Source organism: Bos taurus, chromosome 2 (genome assembly GCF_002263795.3).
Source record: "Bos taurus isolate L1 Dominette 01449 registration number 42190680 breed Hereford chromosome 2, ARS-UCD2.0, whole genome shotgun sequence".
Classification (NCBI taxonomy): Eukaryota; Metazoa; Chordata; class Mammalia; order Artiodactyla; family Bovidae; genus Bos; species Bos taurus.
In genome coordinates, this window is record NC_037329.1 from 6,090,917 (window position 1) to 6,112,232 (window position 21,316).

General features: G+C 38.0%; 2 protein-coding genes across 12 annotated transcripts in view; one reads left to right on the forward strand and one right to left on the reverse strand.

Annotated features, from left to right (window-relative positions):
- The window catches only part of HIBCH (3-hydroxyisobutyryl-CoA hydrolase), a 155,475-nt gene that overhangs the window by 110,046 nt on the left and 24,113 nt on the right, over window positions 1-21,316 (forward strand). For 4 of the 7 annotated variants that reach the window (XM_024979698.2, XM_024979735.2, XM_024979710.2 and 1 more), the window contains 2 exons: window positions 595-628; window positions 3,807-4,144. In XM_024979698.2, coding sequence (XP_024835466.1) covers window positions 595-628; window positions 3,807-3,922 — 150 coding nt within the window. In that variant the 3' untranslated portion in view covers window positions 3,923-4,144. Of the gene's footprint in view, window positions 1-594; window positions 629-3,806; window positions 4,145-13,837; window positions 18,628-21,316 lie in introns of those variants that run through there. The other 3 variants (XR_003030586.2, XM_059877750.1, XM_024979729.2) reach the window with 2 other exon arrangements.
- C2H2orf88 (chromosome 2 C2orf88 homolog) overlaps window positions 6,537-21,316 on the reverse strand; it is an 80,898-nt gene continuing 66,118 nt past the window's right edge. Inside the window, exons 2-3 of one of the 5 annotated variants that reach the window (XM_059877048.1) lie at window positions 14,062-14,103; window positions 6,537-10,302 (exon numbers count right to left, since the gene is read on the reverse strand). In XM_059877048.1, coding sequence (XP_059733031.1) covers window positions 9,845-10,132 — 288 coding nt within the window. In that variant the 5' untranslated portion in view covers window positions 10,133-10,302; window positions 14,062-14,103 and the 3' untranslated portion in view covers window positions 6,537-9,844. 5 annotated transcript variants of the gene reach the window in all.

Below are 21,316 nucleotides of genomic sequence, written 5' to 3' on the forward strand. Positions count from 1 at the left end.
AGAATCTAGTGTAGAGAGTAGAACTTGCCTAGGGGTAGACGTTGAGAGGACGAAGACAGTGGAAGTCATATCCAGCAGTGGGAAAGAGAGCATGGATTGTGAGGCAGTTTTCTGTGCCTTTGAGATTTGTGATCATGACTTTTACGCAGCCAGTCACAGCTGTATGGTTCTTCTGCAGTGAGATTTAGCTGTGTGAATGCAGGCAGAGATAAATGGTAGGGTTTAGCTGGTGTGGAGATTTTGGCAGGATAGACTAAATGGGAGAAAAGGGCTTGAGGGAGATGAGGGCATTTTCAAGAAAAAAATGACTGCATTAAATAACTGGGGAAACCGGGCTGGATGAAGAGCAAAGTGAAGCCAGAACAAATGGTAAGAAAGTCATAGGTCACTGGAGCTCAGTAAGATCGGGGATTTGAAGCAGTGGAGATACTTAGCAAATAAGAATAGGAGGAGGTGATCAGAGGTGGTCCAGTCTCTGAATGTCGTGGCTCAGGGTGTGGCCACGAGAGAGGGGACTAAAGAGGGTGGAAGAGCAGGGCTCATCAGGAAGGAGGATGCCCAGAAATTCCTCTTTGAATCTTGATTTTCTTTCAGAAAGGCCATGACTTTCATGAAGGCGTTAGGGCAGGTAAGTGACACTTGTTTCCTTCCTGGCTATTATGGAAACGGGATTTTTGAGCATATATTGTTTAAAAAAGACAGTTGTTTTATTAGTGAAAATCAAACTTTTGTAAAGATTGAAAAAAAAATTTAATTTTACCAACTGGCATATGAGGGAAGATCAATCTTTGAAACCAAAATTGTTTTAAAATTTCCAGTAGCCTTGTCACTGCTCCCTAATTTATATGTAAGAAGTAATCCTGCTCCTAGCAGTCACACGGACTACCTTGGCTGAGTGCAGTGTGGGTTTGTCAACTCATTCTGCAGCTGAAGCCTTTGAAAGGTGCCTTTGTTCTCTTGCAAAAAGCCCTGAGGTCCCTGCTCTTCTTTTGTCCCGCCTTGGTGAAACCCCGGCCATGGTGAACCCTGCCATCTACCACTTTGCCTGTACCTAGCAGCTCAACATGGCCTTGAGAAAAAACTGCATGACATAATTCACAGCATCTGCAAATGGTATTAATTCCTATTTTTGCTTGTCATCTTCAATCAGAATATTAAGAAAAAACAAGCAATTGATTTTTGTTCTAGCAAATTTGCAATCATTTTTTAATGTATGAGCTCATATCCCTATAAATAATAGCTGTCATTTATGTTGTATAAAATGAGTTATTTCCCTCTGCATGTATTTCACATATCTACCTTTCTTGTGTTTTTATTTATCACTTTAATATAGTACAGACTCTGGATATACTTTATCTGAATAAAAGGTTATATTCTTTGAGCAGTAAGCTTCAGTAAACACTGGTCACTATGGTAGAATTCTCTTCATTTCTGGCATGATATAGTATAAGAAATAAAAAATCCTTTTAGAGAACACATGGAGCTGAATCAGAGGAGATGGTTATATGTTTTATAGAAAACATACATTCATTCCACTGATTCCCTGCAAATTCTTGCTGCATGTGGATCAGAGCTTAGACCTCTGATTTGAGGAGGACCTGTGTGCTACTTCGGAGAAGGCAATGGCACCCCACTCCAGTACTCTTGCCTGGAAAATCCCAAGGGCAGAGGAGCCTGGTGGGCTGCAGTCCATGGGGTCACGAAGAGTCGGACACGACTGAGCGACTTCCCTTTCACTTTTGACTTTCCTGCATTGGAGAAGGAAATGGCAATCCACCCCAGTGTTCTTGCCTGGAGAATCTCAGGGACGGGGGAGCCTGGTGGCCTGCCGTCTGTGGCGTCACACAGAGTCGGACACAACTGAAGCGACTTAGCAGCAGCAGCAGCAGCAGTGTGCTACTTGGGTTATGCTGCTAAAGTATTCAATGTATGTTAATAGAAGCCCTTCTTAACTTAAAAAAGAAAGGTATTATTTTTAGGTATACCGTTAGATATTTTAAGGAAAAAGGACTGAAACCAAGTGACCTCAAAGTTCTAATTCACAGGGTAGGGGCTTATCAAGCTACTTTTTAATGAAGAGTAAGTATGCACCCTCATCTTTCAGCATAACCTCTTTATTCAGAAAGCAGTATCTATTCTGAGTAAAACTGTTAAAATGTTCTTGCATAACCAAATGTTTGTTACAATTTGCTAATTATAAAGTATGTTAGCAGATTAATTAAACTACCAAATTAGAGGAATGGTTGTCAGAAATGCTCTTAACATCTAGAATAAACTTCTTCCTTTAGAACTTACAGAAAAGAATTTTAAAAGGATTAACTCAGATTTGCTGGAGTTACCAACTAGAGTTTTGAGTGGGTACCTCATGAAACCTTCTGAAAAACCTGTTTCCTACATGGCAAGAATGTTTTATCTGTGCTGGATTAAAAATGTTGTTAGTTTAAAATTAAGTAACATTGAAGATTTGATTAATATTCTCTCTGCTTTTGTCCTTCAGTAGACTGTTAAGAAGGTATATAGCATTGACTTGAGAGCTTAAAAGAGATTGTTGTAGAAAGAATGTTCCAGGATTGTTTTTATTTACTCTGTCCAGGGAATGTAAAACTTTCAAATTGGCTGGGATCATAAGCATCAGTGTTCAGTATCACCACTGATCAGATACTGGAATCCTGTAGTCAGGCAGCCAAACCTTGGAACCCTCCAGTATCCACATTTAATTATGCATAAATCCCCCTTCCCTCTATCTCCTGGGGCAGCCTGCTGCCTTTGGTTCCCAGATTGCTTCTTCTTTTTTTTTTTTTCTAATTTTATTTTATTTTTAAACTTTACATAATTGTATTAGTTTTGCCAGATATCAAAATGAATCCGCCACAGATTGCTTCTTTAATTATTTAGCCTTTTAGTGATAAACTCATTTTTTAATGTTGGCTGGTTGGCCTTGTATGTTTAAATTTAATTTTCATTCCTCACAAGAATTATGCACAATCTAAGCGTGGTTGAAATTCCCTACCACAGCTCATTCTCTTTTTTTTAATATTTGAGATAATTGTAGATTTACATGTAGTTGTGAGAAATAATATGGAGAGGTCCTCCATACCCTCCACCCAGTTTCCCAAATGGTAACATTTGTATAACTGTAGTATGTGATCACAACCAGGAAACTGACATTTTCCTCCCTTTTAGAAGGAGGTTATGGATTGCTTCATACTTAAAATCCTGTGGGGATTCTGTGTGGCTATGCTAAGTGATGACTATACTTGAAATAAGAGAAGTAGAGCTTCTCGTGATAACCTGAGGTGGTCTGGTGTTTTAATTCAGTGTGAGCTAGATGATTCAGCAAAACAGCAGTATGCATATTAATTATGCATAAAGTCTCTTTCCCTGTACCTTAAGTAATTTTCTTCTCAGTTCAGTGTAGAGGTTAGAAGACAGATCTGGGCCCTCCACCCTCCCCTGCCTTCCCTTCAAACCACACCAACTCTGGTTTTAGCTCTTTTACAGCAGAGATTTCATTTATGATTTTATTAGAAAAAGTTTGAAGGCTTAAATCACTGGATTAGTTCAGTAGGCTGTATTCAAGTTAGAAGCATCAGGCTTAGCATGTTAGGTCATCATCCACACTCTGTGGGGGCTTAATTTAAGGGGAGTAGGGGAAGGAACATATACAAAAATTTCAGCTTTGCAGAAAAAGAAGTGCTGTAGAAAAATATGCCTAGTCCAAGGTAGTTTGTGTCAATTCAGTAATTAAATTCTGGTAATACCAGAAAAAAATAAATATTAACATTTGTTATGTCTCTACTTGACAGTTTTAATAGATAAAGACCAGAGTCCAAAGTGGAAACCAGCTGACCTAAAAGAAGTTACTGATGAAGATTTGAATGATTACTTCAAATCTCTGGGAAGTAATGATTTGAAATTTTGAAATGATTGGATTTTTAAAATATTATTTTGGAGCAGAGGTTGCCAAACTAGGGCACATGGGCCAAAGCCAACCTCCTGCCTGTTTTTTTATATATCGCTCAGCTAAGAATGGTTTTTGCATTTTTAAATTTGGGAGAAAAGAAATCAAAGACCAATATAGCATGGCATGTGAAAATTACATGAAATTCAAATATCATTGTCTATAAATAAAACTTTATTGGAACATGGTTTTACTCATCTGTTTACATATCTATGGCTGTTTTGAGTAGTTGCAGTAGAGATTGTAAGGCCTGCAAAGCCTAAAATATTTACTTAAGTCTCGTCCTTTTCACAAGAAGTTTGCCAACCTCTATTTTAAAAGATGGAAAAATTTGAAGGTCTTTAGAGATTCCTGAGTTAGCATATCTAACTGAAATGGGAATTTTATGTTTTGGCTCTGGATATTGGTTTTTAATGTTCAGTTCAGTCGTTCAGTTGCATCTGACTCTTTGCGACCCCATGGACTGGACACGGCAGGCCTCCCTGTCCATCACCAACTCCCAGAGTTTAGCCATACTCACGTCCATTGTCGGTGATGCCATCCAGCCATCTCATCCTCTGTCATCCCCTTCTCCTCCTGCCCTCAGTCTTTCCCAGCATCAGGGTCTTTTCCAATGAGTCAGCTCTTCGCATCAAGTGGCCAAAGTATTGGAGTTTTCAGCTTCAGCATCAGTCCTTCCAATGAATATTCAGGACTGATTTCCTTTAGGATGGACTGGCTGGATCTCCTTGCAGTCCAAGGGACTCTCAAGAGTCTTCTCCAACACCACAGTTCAAAAGCATCAATTCTTCGGCGCTCAGGTTTCTTTATAGTCCAACTCTCACATCCATACATGACCACTAGGAAAACCATAGACTTGACTAGACGGACCTTTGTTGGCAAAGTAATGTCTCTGCTTTTTAATATACTGTCTAGGTTGGTCATAACTTTCCTTCCAAGGAGTAAGCTTTTAATGTTAAGTTTAATGTTAAGTAAACTTATATGTAGGTTATAAAATGTTTTTTGGATACTTTGTTAACACTTCATAGAATTTCATAGTATAAAAATCTATTTTAAAGAATTCCGAGTTACTGTAGCTAAAGTGTTCCTTTTATAACATTAGAAATCTCAAGCAGAGAGAAAAAGGTTATTATGAGATTGTCTCTTCATTATTAACTCAGCCTTGGCCTTCCCTGAAGTTAATCAGAATCCCTTCCTATGGTGAAAGTAAAAGCATTATTTCTTGTTGCTTGCAATATTTGCTAATCTGGCAGAATGAGGTATTAGAAAATTCTTATCTCTTAAGATAGACACTGTGCAATTTACATCAGACTTTGGTGTGATAACAGTAATTTATCCTTACAGTAGTTCAAATCAGGAGAAAAAACTTGAAAACCTTCTGGTTTCAAGAAAATACTTGAAACCCTTTTGTTCTGTGAAATACCTTCAGTAATTGCTACTGTTGACAAAATGAGTTTAAGGTACACAACTGTCAAAGCTAAGGTTTTTTCAGTAGTTATGTATGGATGTGAGAGTTGGACCATAAAGAAGGCTGAGTGCCAAAGAACTAATGCTTTTGAACTGTGGTGCTGGAAAAGACTCTTGAGAGTCCCTTGGACAGTAAGGAGATCAAACCAGTCAGTCTAAACGAAATCAACCCTGAATATTCATTGGAAGGACTGATGCTGAAGCTAAAGCTCCAATACTTTGGCCACCTGTTGTGAAAAGCCGACTTATATGAAAAGACCCTGATGCTTGGAAAGACTGAGGACAGGAGGAAAAGGGGGCGATGGAGGGTGCGATGGTCAGATGGCATCATTGACTCAATGGTCCTGAGTTTGAGAAGACTCCAGGATATGGTGAAGGACAGGGAAGCCTGGCGTGCTGCTGTCCATGGGGTCACAAAGAATTGGACACGACTGAGTGAACAACACAATTGTGGATGTCCCAGACTTGGGACGTTAATGTCTAGGTAAGAATCATTTTTAAAGATTAGCTTATAATTTATTTTATAACTTGGTTCAGTTTTTCCTTCATTCCAAACCCCTCAGAAACTAAGAGAACTTTAGTTTTGAAAACTGAAAAGCAGGCAGAACTGAAAAAGACAAAGATTATATCCAGCACTCTTTTCATAGATGAGAAAATTGCAGTCCAGAAGGATTTGCCTTACATTTTCTGTTCTCAATATATTTAACATGAATCATCACTCCCCTCCCCCAAAATTAGGAACATACTTGGAAAAAAGATGCCATAGTAATGAATGAACATGTTTACATTTATATTCTTTTTGTTTGTTTTGGCTGCCCACCACTGCATGAGGGCTCTTCCCCCACCAGGGATCAAACCCATGCCCTCTGCATTTGACGCATGGATTCTTAGCCACTGGACCACAAGGGAAGTCCTACATTTATATTTTTAAAGCTCCTAAATATGGATGCAAATGATCTAGGAAAATATTTTGTATAAATGGATCTTTATTTTCTTTGTATTTGCTAGAAATGCAAAAAATGTTAAGTCCTTTATGTTAAAAAAGTTTTAAATCACACAATGGGAAAAAGCACTTGCTTGCATCAATTAAACAAGAACTCATAACTAGTTAATTGCAACTGGACTTTTATTGTACAGTTAGGAAAAGTGTTTTCACAAAAATAATTGGAAAAAATATACCATTTCATAGGTAAGTCTTACAGTGAAGAGAATTTGCTAACAAATGTCATTTCAAGATGTAGGGAGTATGTTTGAGCTCGTGTCCACTGCTGCAGGGAAGACATGTCCAGTTTGGTCACAAAGATACAGGATGAGGGAATTATGATTAAGCAAGCCATTTATTTGTTAGAACTTTGTTTTTAAATTACTGTTCATTGATATTATAATTTGTCTTTTAACTTCTGATTTCTAAAAATATTTAATTACAAAAGTATAGTTCCCCTATCTCATAAAATGCCAATGATACCGAGTGGGCTATACACGTGTCATGCTACTTGATTCATTCAGCATGTCTCTCTTTAATACTAATAAGGCAGTTTGACACAAACGATTCCTTTGGGACTAAGATCACATTTATCCCCTTCAAAATTGTGCTTTAAGTGCTAATAACCATAGGTGGTTTGCAAAGAACTGATAAGGCAACAAAGTGGAGAGGTCTCGGATCAAAGGCCTGGGCATAAAAGGTGGTGACTAGCACTGAAGAGAGGCTGCATGGGGAAGGGAGCGGTGAGAGTGCGTCTGTGGGTGTGTGGGCTTTAAGTGAGGAACTGGTGCCTCTTCTCCGCTCATCTGCTGCTTCTACAGCTGCCCCTGCAGGTACTCTGTCATCTGCTGGCATTCATCTCCCCCTCCACCGGGTGTTTTTGAGGTAAAAGATTGAATGGTTTTGCACGTGTCATGTGGTAACCAATGGAGTGGTGTGGGAGCGGGGGCAGGTCTTGCCCTCAAATAGCAATACTGGAAGCTTGTTTTTAGAGCCTGATGGGAGTGTTGTTTCTTGGTCCCTCTTTCCCCCGCTTTTCTTTCCCTTATAGTTTGGTCACTGTTCTTATTTCTTCGTGTTTGTGATCTAAGTTTGAACAAATGTTTTCAGGTCCAGTAGCTAATAATTCTTTCAGTCTTGTCTTCTTAATGTCTGTCTCCTTCCTTCTCAAACAGCCTTTCTACTTTGTTCATGAAAGACCTTCAAATGGAGGAAATCTGATATTTAAATATTAAGGCAGGTTAGAAATGGAATTATCCTGTCAAAGATGTTCTCGTTTATTTTGCCATCACACCAAACAATATCTTGATAACAGTCATATGCAGTACATTTGATCTAGCTGTTTCCTGCCTGCCCCCAATATGGTTTATCCACTAACTCACTGACTATACAAGCTTTAAGTCTCTGTGTCACAAGCTACTATAACTCTGTTAAAATGAGTTGGGAGTGAGGAGGTGGTGCTCAGTGACAAAGCCATAGAATCAGAGAGGGTGGCAACAGAGATTAGGCTTCTAGCTAGATTACGATCTGGCAGACATCGTTGTATTACTCCCCTAGAAAGTAAAGGCCAGGGCAAAGGAGGAACCTGAGGTTAAAATATTTAGATGTAATCAAAGCCTACTAGTCTATATCCCTATGTATGCTGAAAAATCTAGTGTAATGCACTTTCATATGGCTTTGTGTTCTCACCATAATATGTATTATCTTATATACTTAATTATATCTTTTAAACAGCAATGACCTTGTAGTGAAAGTATATGATGTGAGATATAAAATGAATGAAAAATGACATCTAGGCTTTTGTCTGAGTTATTAGTATAAACACTCATAAAACTAAATTTTTCTTCATGAGCTGGAAATGTTTTGCATGTTTTGGGAACTTTCTATTCTTAGCCTTGTGACTTCAGATCTTTGTAAGAACAGGGTGGTGGTTCTTCTGTTTCTGTTGCTAGATTATAAGTACAACAGTACAGTACAAACCCTGGGAGCAGGTGAAGGTTAAATGACCAGTTGTACAAATGCAACGAAAGATGACACGCCTGTCACTTTGAAAAATTTTCTTTGCCCATTTACCTTGGAGAATTTAGTCTGTTTGACTGTGGGCTTCAAAGTATAATGCTAAAACTAGAGGTCACAATTCTGCTTGCTCATAAGGTCATATACATTTATGTCATTAGAGGTCACAAGCTTTTTTCTGCCTTTATTTATTTTTGATTATAAGGGTCTACTGTATCTTAGTAAAAGGATCTTATAATGTATCAGTTTTCTTGCAGGTTATGTCTTCTTGGTATCTTCTTTCTGCTTTCCTGAATTTTCTGTCACTATCTTAAACTAATTTTTTTTTTCAGAAAACTTCCCCAAAAAGCCAAATTTATGAAAATAGTATAGTATATGGCTGTAAATGCCCCCATGGGCTTTTTTACCAGTAAAAATATACATGTGAATATTTCCTTTAGAGGAGTATTTGATCTTTTGTAATAACTATAAATCTCATGCATAATCCGAATAGTAATCTGAATGGTGCCTGTCCATGTACCAATCCCTTATATCTGTGAGACAGTAAAACTTAACACACATGCAGCACTGAGACCGGGTTCTTCTTCCTACCTCACCAGCTAGGGTTTCTGTTACTTTAGTTTTTTGGATTGCTGTTTATAAAAGCTATGCATGCTTGTTTTCTTATATAGTAATATCACTGGGCTACCTAATTCAGTGCAGTAAACATTGTCATGACTTCTATAAATTGTATCTCATTAAGATGCTTATATGCAAAGTCTGAATCATCCAATAACAGCTGTGATTAGTTAGGGCCCTGACTAACTATCCAGGTGATAGTTATGCTTTCATCTACAAAAGTAAATATTTAATTAAGGACAGGGTTCATGGTAGACCTCTTCCACATGGGTTGCTTTCTTATGTTTGACCATTTGTGTTAAGGAGGGATCCAAACCTTGACCCAAAAGGTTTTGACAAACAAACCCATCGTTAACCACTCTGGCTTGAGTGCCATTCCCTTACCCAGGCATTTCAAGAAAAATCCTTTTGTACCTTGCGGGTTTTGTTTAAATTGACAGTTATTTTGTAAACCCAAGGTGCTTTTAAAATTCTTACTTCTTTGGTGATGGCATTACTGCCTCTGGAAGGAAGTGGTGTGACACACAGCTGATTGATTCCTGTGGCTCCAGAGGACTTACATTTAAACCTTTAATGACTCAAATCCAAGACCAAGCAGAGAGAAACTGCTGTTAATGTAGAACTGCTTAAAACACTTCATTTTAGGTATTAGACTCTTGAAGCTATTGTAATATTTTTCTTTACACCCAGATGAAGTTATTTGTATTTATTCACACCAGTTTCTGCTATTGTTTCATGTATTTAAACTAGCACCAACTTTATCCACAGTTCAAGAAAGTGTTGTCATCCTACACATAGAATCAAGGCCCTTCACTCTCAATATATGGGATGTCATAGTACTTGAGGTTGTTGCCTGCCCACTGCTGCAAGGCATCACTCAAGATTTCCTGGGACAGGTGCTGTGCAAATTCGAAGACCACAATTTGAGGCCCTGGGGGTTCCTTCACTTCCTCTTTGACATTAACTAGAGAAGGTATCCTGGGTAGAAATTTCTCTTCAGGCATAAAGTTTTCTTCACTCACATGCCTCTTCTCACTCTCAAGTGTGGTGGGAAATGGAAAAGTTTGTTTTGATTTCATGCAGCCCATGTTATGAAGAGCTCTGACTGAGTGAAGGGAAGCAGTAGCAAAGACTACTTCAATAGCATCTTTGGAAAACACCAAGCATTGTCCACTTGATACTGACCAGTGTTTTTCCTCTCCAGGACACTTCAGAAATCAATATTCACTTTCACCAATCTTCACATGTAGTGTTTTATCTGTCAAGAGAAGGTAAATTTCATTTTGAAGTCATATAATGCAAATTGTGCCCAATTAGGTAGCAAGTAGAAACAAATCTTTACTACTTTACTAAGGTATCAACAGCTTTATCTTATCAATAGAAAAGATAATCATTCAAAACTGGCAATTAAGAAATAGGAAACATTTTTTCAAGATCATGAAACTTTTATAAAACTGAAAAGAGTCAAACTGTTGTTACCTTAGATTTTTTTTTTTATGTACACCAGGGTTCAGCAAACGATATATAGCCTTTGGTTGTAGTTCACCGCAGGGACAAGAACACTGGTGGGCATAATCCTGGGGAAAACTCACTGGTATGAGCTCCTTTGGCCAGGTGAGATGCTGAGAAAGATTGAAGGCAAGAGGAGAAGGAGACAACAGAGGATGAGATGTTTGGATGGCATCACCGACTCAATGCGTATGAGTTTTAGCAAACTCCAGAAGATAGTGAAGGACAGGGAAGCCTGGAATGCTGCAGTCCATGGGGTCGCAAAGAGTTGGACACAACTGAATGACTGAAGAACAACAATGAGCTCTCCTGGAGGTGGCCATAGAGAGAAGTGAAGAAGAGAAGTGAAGTTGTTCAGTCGTGTCTGACTCTTTGTGACCCAATGAACTGCTGCCTGCCAGACTCCTCTGTCCATGGGATTTTCCAGGCAAGAATACTAGAGTGGGTTGCCATTTCCTTCTCCAGGGAATCATCCCAACCCAGGGATCGAACCCAGGTCTCCTGCATTGCAGACAGACTCCTTACTGGCTGAGCCATGAGGGAAGTTCAGAGGTGGCCATTTTCTCCCCAAAACCTGGCCCCACCCCAGACCCTACAGGCTCCAGTACTGGGAACCCTCAAGGCAGACAACCAACAGGGTGGGAACACAGACCCACTCATCAGCAGACAGGCTGCCTAAAGTCTTCATGAGCCCATAACTGCCAGCTAAACACATCCTTGGAAATAGCCCTGCCCACCAATGGACAGGAACTAGTCCCTCCCACCAGGAATCCTGCACAAGCTCTTAGACTGGCTTCGTGCCCCAGGAGGCAGACAGCAGGAGCAAGAGGAACTACAGCCCTGCAGCTTGTGAAATGGAAAGGGCAATCGCAGAAAGTCAGACACAATGGAGATGGCACAGGAATACGTCACAGACAATGAACAAGATAAAAGCCCTAAATAACAACCAAGGGAAGTAAAGCTAGGTAGTCTACCCGCAAATAAAGAATTCAGAGTAATGACAGTACAGATGATCCGAAGTCTCAGGAAAAGAATGGAGGCACAGTACAAGAAGATACATACATGTTTAATAAAGAGCTAGAAGATCTAAAGAGATGAACAATGACAATAACTGAAAATACATGAGAATAAATCATCAGAATAAATGGGCAGAAAAATGGATAAGTGTGAGTTGGAAGACAGAATGGTGGGAATCAAAGAAAGAAAATACTAAAACAAGGGAAAAGCAACAAATAATATACAAGGCAATTCCCATAAAGTTTTTCAGCAGAAACCTTGCAGGCCAGAAGGGCATGGCACGATAGATTTACAGTGATGAAAGGGAAGAACCTTCAACCAAGAATATTCTACCCAGAAAGTCTCTCCATTCAGATTTGACAGAGAAATCAAAAAAGTTTTACGGACAAACAAAAGCAAAAAGAATTTGACACTATCAAACCAGATTTGTAACACACTAAAGGAACTTCTTTAAGCAGGAAAGATGGAAAAGCTCATTGGTAAAGGCGAACATACAGTAAAGGTAGGAAATCATCTGACACAAATACAGTATCACAACTAGCAATTGTGAAGAGGGTACAAATGCAGGATACTGGAAATGTATTTGAAATTAAAAGACCAGTAACTTAAGACAATCTTGTTTATATATAGAGTGCTATATCAAAACCTCATGATAACTGCAAACCAAATATCTACAATAAATTCACTCTCACACACACAAAGGAATCCAAATACAGTACTAAAAGTCACAAGAGAAAAGAACAAGAGGAAGGGGAGGGAAAAAAAAAAATCCACCACAATTAACAAAATAGCCATAAGAACCATATATATTGATAATTACCTAAATGTAAATGGATCAAACATTCCAACTAAAAGAACTATATTGGCTGAGTGGATTAAAAAAAGCAGGACCTTTATATATGCTGTCTACAGGAATCTCACTTCAGATTTAGGGACACATACAGTCTGTAAGTGAGGGGAGGGAAAAAGATATTCCATGCAAATAGAAATCAAAAGAAAGCTGAAGGAGCAATACTTGTCAGATAAAATAGACTAGAAAGACTGTTACAAGAGACAAAGGACACTACATAATGATAAAGGGATCAATCAAAGGAGATATAATAAGTATAAACACATATGCACCCAAAATAGTATTTGCCTTATATATTCAGGTGCTCCTAACAGCTATAAAAGTAGAAATTGCCAGTAACAATAATAGTGGGAGGTTTTAATGGCCCACTTTCATCAACAGACCAGACAGAAAATCAATAGGGAAACACAGGCCTTAAGTGACATATCAGACTAGATGGAGATCATTGATATTTAAAGAGCATTCTATTCAAAAGCAGAATACACACTCTTTTTAAGTGCACATGGAGCATTCTCCAGGATTGATCACATGCTGGGCCACAAAGCAAACTTGTTTAGGAAAATGGAAATCATATTAAGCAGCTTTTCTGACCACAACACTATGAGATTAGAAATCAACTACAAGAAAAAACTTGTAAAAAACACAAACACGTGGAGGCTAAACAGTATGCTACTAAAAAATCAATAGATCACTGAAGAAATCAGAGAAAATACCTAGAGACAAATGAAAACAAAAGCCACAATGACCCAAAGCCTATGGGATGCAGGAAAAGCAGTTCTAAGAGGAAGTTTATAGCCATACAATTTTACATCAGGAAACAAACCTAACCTTACACCTAGAGCAACTAGAGAAAGAACAAACAAAACCCAGTTAGTAGAAATCATAAAAACCAGAGCAGAGATAAATGAAAGAGACCAAAAAAAAAAAAAAAAGAAAAAATCAATCAAAAAAAAAGCTGGCTTCCTGAAAATATAAAATTGATAAACCTTCAGCCAGGTTCACCAAGAAAAAAAGGGATCATCTTGAGATTCTGCCTGGGGCATCTTCCAGCATTTAACACTAGAAGGTTGAGTCCAAGCAGAGTGGCAATTCTGCTGTGTTACAGAGGCAGAGACTGAATTACTGAAGTAGATGAAATTACAAGAGAATTCAAGAGAAAAAGGAGTTTGGAGGGAGGAAGAAATTTGCATGAGGTCTCACTAAAACCAAGCAGGACCCTGCAGGGCCTTCCTTGGGAGAGACCTGTGGGTCCTCTGCCTTTTCTAAGCCCTTCTCTGAGTTCCAAAGAACAAATGCAGAAACAAAGGAAAACAGTCAAGCAAGACAAAATAATAATGGCCGTGAAAAAAAGTCAAGGATCTTTAGTTCCTCTTCAAGTGCTATAGATAATACCTTGAGCCATATTCTTGCTTTGCAGATACTAAAACCACCAGGTGAAGGACGTTAACTGTCTGCTGACCACCAGCATGCAGACCCCAGACTGGGTGGAACCAGAAGGTTGATGATATTAACTCCAAAGTGCCACCTAGTTACCTCACCACTAACCAATTAGAAGGATGTCCATGAGGTGATCACACATCCCGAGACCGTCTCCCTCACCCTGCCTTAAAAAAAAAAAAAAAAAACTTAAAAAATATATACCTGTATATGTATAACTGAATCACTTTGTCACTTCACTATAACCTGAAAATAACATATTGTTAATTAACTTTACCCCAATGTAAAATAAAAACTTAAAGACAAAATGTCCAATGATAAAAAATAAATTTGATACTTTTCTATTTAATGACTATGTTTTAAACAGTGTTTCTGTATGTTTGTCACTACAGCATCCTTAATTAATCTGAACATGGGTAATAAAGCTTCTTAAAAACAAAAACCCCTTGACTAAAGCCATCAAGGAGTTCAGGGATTTTGACCATGATCTGTTTATTCTCCTTGCTTGGCCCCACACTAGGCATCTTGCAATAAAACTGCTGTCCTTCACCACAACCTGGTGTCAGTTGCTTAGCTTTGATGTGCATCAGAAAAGCAGACCTAAATCTGGTTTGGTTGAGGGCTGGGGTGTGTATATACAGAAAACATTTGCAAGACTTAGCAAATGAATACCTGCTCTGGGACTTAGAATTGAACAGTGATGCTATAATTTCAATAGTGCTAGGGAATTCCTGAAGTTCCACACCAGCCAAAGTGAAGAAACCTCACTGAACACTTGAGGCATTTAGCTACTACTTTATGTGACACTTTAGGAGTGAACCCTAGAGCAGAGTTTAATGAAACTTTTCACTAAAGGGCTAGATAATATAGTAAGTCCCCTGCATACCAACAGATTCCATTCTGAGAGCACATTTGTAAGTCCAGTTTGTTCCTAAGCCCAACAAAGTTAGCCTAGGTACCCAATTAACACAATCAGCTATGTAGTACTGTATGTAATAAACGTTTATAATACTTTTCACACAAATAGTGTATAAAAATAAAACATTTTTGAAAATGGCAGAGTAGAAGGACATGTACTCATCTCCTCTTGTGAGAGCACCAAAATTGCAAATAGCTGTTGAACAACCATTGATAGGAGGACGCTGAAACCTACCACAAAAAGAAACCCCACGTCCAAAGACTAAGAAGCTGCAGCAAGTTGGTAGGAGGGATGCAATCACAATAAAATTAAATCTCATACCTGCTAGGTGGGTGACCTACAGACTGGAGAACAATAATACCAAACAAGTTCTTGCACTATTGTGAAGGTTCTGAACCCCAAGTCAAGCTTCCCAGCCTGGGCATCCAACAAAGGGACTGGGATTCCTCAGGGAATCTGGCCTTCAGGGCCAGCGGGATTTGATTATAGGCCTTCCAGAGGACTGAGGGGAACAGACACTCTAGTCTTGGAGGGCACAAACAAAATTTTGCATGCACCAAGACCCACAGGAGAGGAGCAGTGACCCCACAGGAGACTGAACACCACCTGCCAGTGTTGGAGGGCCTCCTGTGGAGCATGGGTTGGCAGGGGCTCACCACAGGGACGGGGCACTGGAAGGTCCCCCTGGGTGTAAACCCTCTTGGAATTCACCATTAACCCTACCATAGAGCCTGTAGACCCCTCAGGCCAAACAACTACCAGGGAGGGAGTGCAACCCCACCCATCAGCAGACAATTAGATAAAAGCTTTACTGAGCAAGGCCCTGGCCACCAGAGCAAGACCTAGTTTTCCCATGCCAGTCCTTCCAATCAAGAAGCTTACACAAACCTCTTAGCCTTATCCATCAGAGGACAGAGAGAAGAAGCAAGAAGCACAGTCTCACAGCTGCTGAAACAAAAACCATATTACAGAAAGTTAATCACGATGAAAAAGCAGAAAGTTATGTCCTAGATGAATGGACAAGATAAAATCCCAGGAAAACAACTAAATGAAGTGGAGATAGGCAATCTTACAGAAAAAGAATTCAGAATAATGATAGTAAAGATGATCCAGGATCTCAGGAAAAGAACGGAGGCAAAGATTGAGAAGATGCAAGAAATGTTTACCAAAGACCTAGAAGAACTAAAGAACACATAAACAGATGAATAATACACTAGAAGGAATCAACAGCAGAATAACTGAGGCAGAAGAAAAGATAAATGACTGGGAGGACAGAATGGTGAGAATCACTGCCACAGGACAGAACATAGAAAAAAGAATGAAAAGAAATGAATACAGCCTAAGAGACCTCTGGGACAACATTAAACACATCAACATTCACATTATAAGGGTCCCAAAAGGAAAAGAGAGGACCTGAGAAAATATTTGAATAGATAATGGCTGAAGACTTCCCTAACATGGGAAAGGAAATAGTCAGCCAAGTCCAGGTAGCACAGAGAGTCCCAGGAAGGATAAACCCAAGGAAGAACATACTGAGACACACAGTAATCAAACTGACAAAGACTAAAGACAGGGATAAAATATTAAAAGCAACAAGGGAACTCCCATCAAGCTATCAGCTGATTCTCAACAGAAATGATACAAGCCAGAAGGGAATGGCATGGCATATTTAAAGTGATGAAAGGGAAGAACCTAGAACCAAGAATACTCTACCCAGCAAGACTCCTTCAGATTTGATGGAGAAATCAAAAGCTTTCCAGACAAGCAAAAGTTAAGAGAATTCAGCACCACCAAACCAGCTTTACAATCAAAGCTAAAGGAACTTATCTAGGCAAAAAACCCAAGAGAAGGAAGAGACCTACGAAAATAAACCCAAAACAATTAAGAAAATGGTAATAGGATAATGCTGCTACTGCTGCTAAGTCGCTTCAGTTGTGTCCGACCCTGTGCGACCCCACAGACGGCAGCCCACCAGGCTCCACCGTCCCTGGGATTCTCCAGGCAAGAACACTGGAGTGGGTTGCCATTTCCTTCTCCAGTGCATGAAAGTGAAAAGTGAAAGGGAAGTCACTCAGTCGTGTCTGACTCTTAGCGACCCCATGGACTGCAGCCTACCAGGTTCTGCCGTCCATGGGATTTTCCAGGTAAGAGTACTGGAGTGGGGTTCCATTGCCTTCTCTGAATAGGATCATACATATCGGTAATTACCTTAAAATAAATGGATTAAATGCACCAAGCAAAAGACTTTGACTAGTCGATGAAAACATGTGCATGTATGCAGTTCAACTTACCACATCACTCTGCTTGACCCCCCCCAATTGTATGTAATTATTTTATATTGTTAACTTAATCATGTTCCCACTATGACTTAGTTATAATTATCTTCTATTTTTTGTCTGGCTATTGATTGTGAAAACTGATAAACATCTTTTACTATTGTGATTATGTAACTGTTACTCACTTAATACCACTGTATCATGATTGGTCAACAGAAAAATAATAGAGCTTTATATTACCAAAGCTGGGATCTAATAGAAAAACCTGTAGTCAGTTTTTAAAATCCAGATGCATATCATAATTATCTTGAAATTTTTTGAAAAATACAAATGCTCAGGTATTGCTTTTCTCCAGAGCTCCAGATATTATGTTTGTAAAGAGCAGTCATGTTTAAAAACAACTGGACTATATGATGATCTTTTATTTTTATCTAGTTTGTTTTACTTTTCCTATTTCATATTCAGTATTCCCATTTCATTTAGTTTATGTTCTCCAATTTCTCCTTCTCTTTTTATTTGATGTTCTTTCTCAAGCCTTTAACAAGTGTAGTAGGAAAGCTTTTGTGTGTGTGTGTATATATATATATATGTGTGTGTGTGTATATATACGTATATATATATACACGTGTGTATATATATATGTATATATATACACAAATGTGTAAAATATATATTAGAAAACTTATGAATTTTTGCCTAATTATGACATTTTGATTCTGTTTTATTTAATATGAATATAATTTTGATTTCTAATTAAAAATAGATATACAACAAGCAACAAAGATTTACAGTAGAGCATAGGGAACTATATCCATATCTTATAATAACTTATGATAGAAAATAATTTCAAAATAATATATGTGTATTTGTATAACTGAATCACTTTGCTGTGAACCTGAAACATTATGAGTCAACTATACTTCAATAAAATATATATATATTTTTTTTTTAATAAAACATTTTTACTTGAAAAGTACAATACTACAGTAACAATAGCTGGTGCTTCTTAACTGTACCAGCTGCATCACTGCTGCTTTTATGCTTGCTTCTGGACATCCTAAACTTGAAATAAAGATACTGTACTGTGCAGTAAAATATGCAAAAGCAGAATCACTTGCAGAGGATTACACATGTAGGCCAGATATGGGAACTAACTTAAGTGACAAGACACGTTTGTATCTTTGAAAGTTCGCAACTTGAATGTTCACATATAGGGGACTTACTGTGTATAATTTAGTTTTGTGAGCCACATGGCCCATGTTACCCTACTCAGGCCTACTATTGTAGTGCAGAGGCAGCCATAGATAATTTGTAAACAGACGGGCAAGGAGTAAGTTCCAATAAAACTTAATTTTTTTAAAACAGGCAGCCAGTCCAATGGGCTGTACTGGACTAAGTTTGCACAAACAGTTCCATTTGAACAAAGGATAAAATTCAATACTGTTGAAAGGAAGATGGCATAATCCAAATTCCTACAAATTATCCACAATGTCTACCACATAATAAAATATTACTAATAATGCAAATAAGCAGGAAAATGTGCCTATTCAAGAAATAAAATTTACTAGAAACAGATCCACAGATGACCAAGCACTTGGTAATTAACAGAACTTAATAGAACTTTAAACAGCAATGTAAATAATTTCAAGGCTCAGATGGTAAAGAACCTGCCTGCAATGCAGAAGACCCAGGTTCAATCCCTGGGGTGGGAAGATACCCTGGAGAAGGGAATGGCAACTCACTGCAGTATCATTTCCTGGAGAATTCCATGGGCAGAGGAGCCAAGCCATGGGATCACAAATAGTCAGACACAACTGAGCAACTAACATACACACACAAGGACATAAAGGAAAAATGATCATTGAGTGAGCAAATAGAGTATCTCAGCAGAGAAATAGGAATTGTAACAAAACACACAAGAAGTAAATTCAAGAGCAAATGAAAAACTCATTATATGGGCTATTGGGCATCGGAGAAGAAAGATTAGTAAGCTTGAATATAAATCCAGAGATACAGCCAATCTGAAAAGGTGGGGGGGGAGGGAAGATTTTAAAAAACTGAACAGAGAAACCACTAAAAAGATAACGTAAATATGGCTTAAAAACAATGAGACATTAGATATATTTAACCTAGAAGAAGGCAGGAAAGGATGAATATAGGAGGAAAAAAATAATGGGACAAATAGAAAACAAACAGCAAAGTTGCTGACCATAGATATCAGAAATTACTTAATGAACTAAAAATTTGAATTAAAAGGCAGACTAGGTAAATAAGATCCACATGTAATCAACTAATCTTTGACAAAGGAGCAAAGGTAATAGAGCAAAGACAGTCTTTTCAATATGTACTGAAACAACTGGACATTCATTGTAAAAAAAAAAAAAAAAAGTTTAGACCTAACACCTTTCACAAAAGTTAACTCAAAGTGAGCCACGGTCTAAATATAAAGCAAACTGTAAAACTTAAAAGATAAAATCCAGGAGTTAAATGTAGAGAAATCTAAATGACCTTGGGTTTGGCAATGACCTTTCAGATACAATATCAGAGGCATAATTCATGAAAGAAAGGAGTGATAAGTTGGACTTTGTTAAAAGTAAAGATTTCTGTGCAACACACTGCCCAGAAAATGAGGAGACAAGCCACAGACTGGGGGAAAGTATTTGCAAAAACATATCTGATAAAGGATTGTTTATCCAAAATATACAAGAACTCTTTAAAACTTAATAAGAAAACAGGTTGACTTAAAAATGGACACTAGATCTGAACAAACATACCTTCCCAGAGAAGACAAAAGGGAAATAAGCATGTGAAGGAGTATTTAACATCATATATCATTAGGGAGTTGCATTTTAAAACATTGTGATATCAGTACAATCTATATGAATGGCAAAAATCCAGAACACTGACAGCACAAAACACTATTGAAGATGTGGAGAAACAGAAAGCAAAGTTGCACAGCCTCTGCGGAAAACAGTTTGGCAGTTTCTTACAAAATTAAATATATTCTTTCCATATGATCCATCAATTACACTCTTTGGAATTTACCCAAATGAGTTGAAAAATTATGTTGACACAAAACCTCATACATGGATGTTTATAGCGGTTTCATTTAAAATTGCAGAAACTGGAAGCAACCAAGATGTCCTTCAGTAGGTGAATGGGTGAACAGTGGTATATCCAGACAATGGAGTATTATTCAGTGTTAAAAAGAAGTTATGTTATTAAGTCATGAAAAGTAGCTGAAAAACCTTAAATGTGTATTACTAAGCTCTAAAGAAGACAATCTTTCCAACTGTATGACAGTCTGAAAAAGTGAAAATTATGGAGACAGTAAAAAGCCCAGGGGTTGACAGCACGGAGAGAGGAGGGAAGATTGACTAGGTGGAGCACAGAGAATTTTTAGGGTAGTTCTCTGTGTGCTACTATAATGATGGATAATGTGCCAGTTGTCAAGCCCACATAATGTACAGCACCAAGAATGAAACCTAACGTCCGGTAAAGACTTGGAGAGGTCATACGTCAATGTAGATTCACTGTAACTCTCAGATTGGAGTGTTGACAGTGGGTGAGGCTGTGTGTGTTGGAGCGGGTGAGGGGAATGGGAAGAAGGTAACTATTTCCTGCTCAACTTTGCTGTGAACCTAAAACTGCTCTAAAAAAGGAAGTCTATTTAAAAACTCCAACTATATGCTAATTATAAGAGATACACCTTACATACAAATATACTGGTTGCAACGAGAAGGTGAGAAAGGATATACAATGCAAACAAGAAGTATAAAAAAGCTGCTGTGGCTATATGAATATCAGACAAATCAGACCTCAAAGAACCAGTAGTATTACAGAAATTAAGAGGGACATTTTATGTGTCAATGAGGAGAAGACATTATAATCATAAGTGTATAGGTAACTAATAACAAAGCTTCAAAACACATTAAGAAAAACTGATAATTAAAGGCAGAAACAGTATTCTCTCAGTAACTGATAAGAATACCCAAAGGAAAAAAATAAGGAATTCAGTTTTTTAACAACACTATAATTCTGCTGGACTTAACTGACATTTATAGAAAATTATACCCAACAACGGTAGGATACACTCTTATAAGATGAATATAGAACAATCACCGAGAGAGACTACATGATAGTCTCTACAGATTTCAAAAGCTTGGAATATAGAGTATTCTTGGAAAATAGAGTATATTTTCCAACCATCATAGAATTAATAAATAATAAAATATCCAGGAAAGTCCCAGATACTTGAAAACTA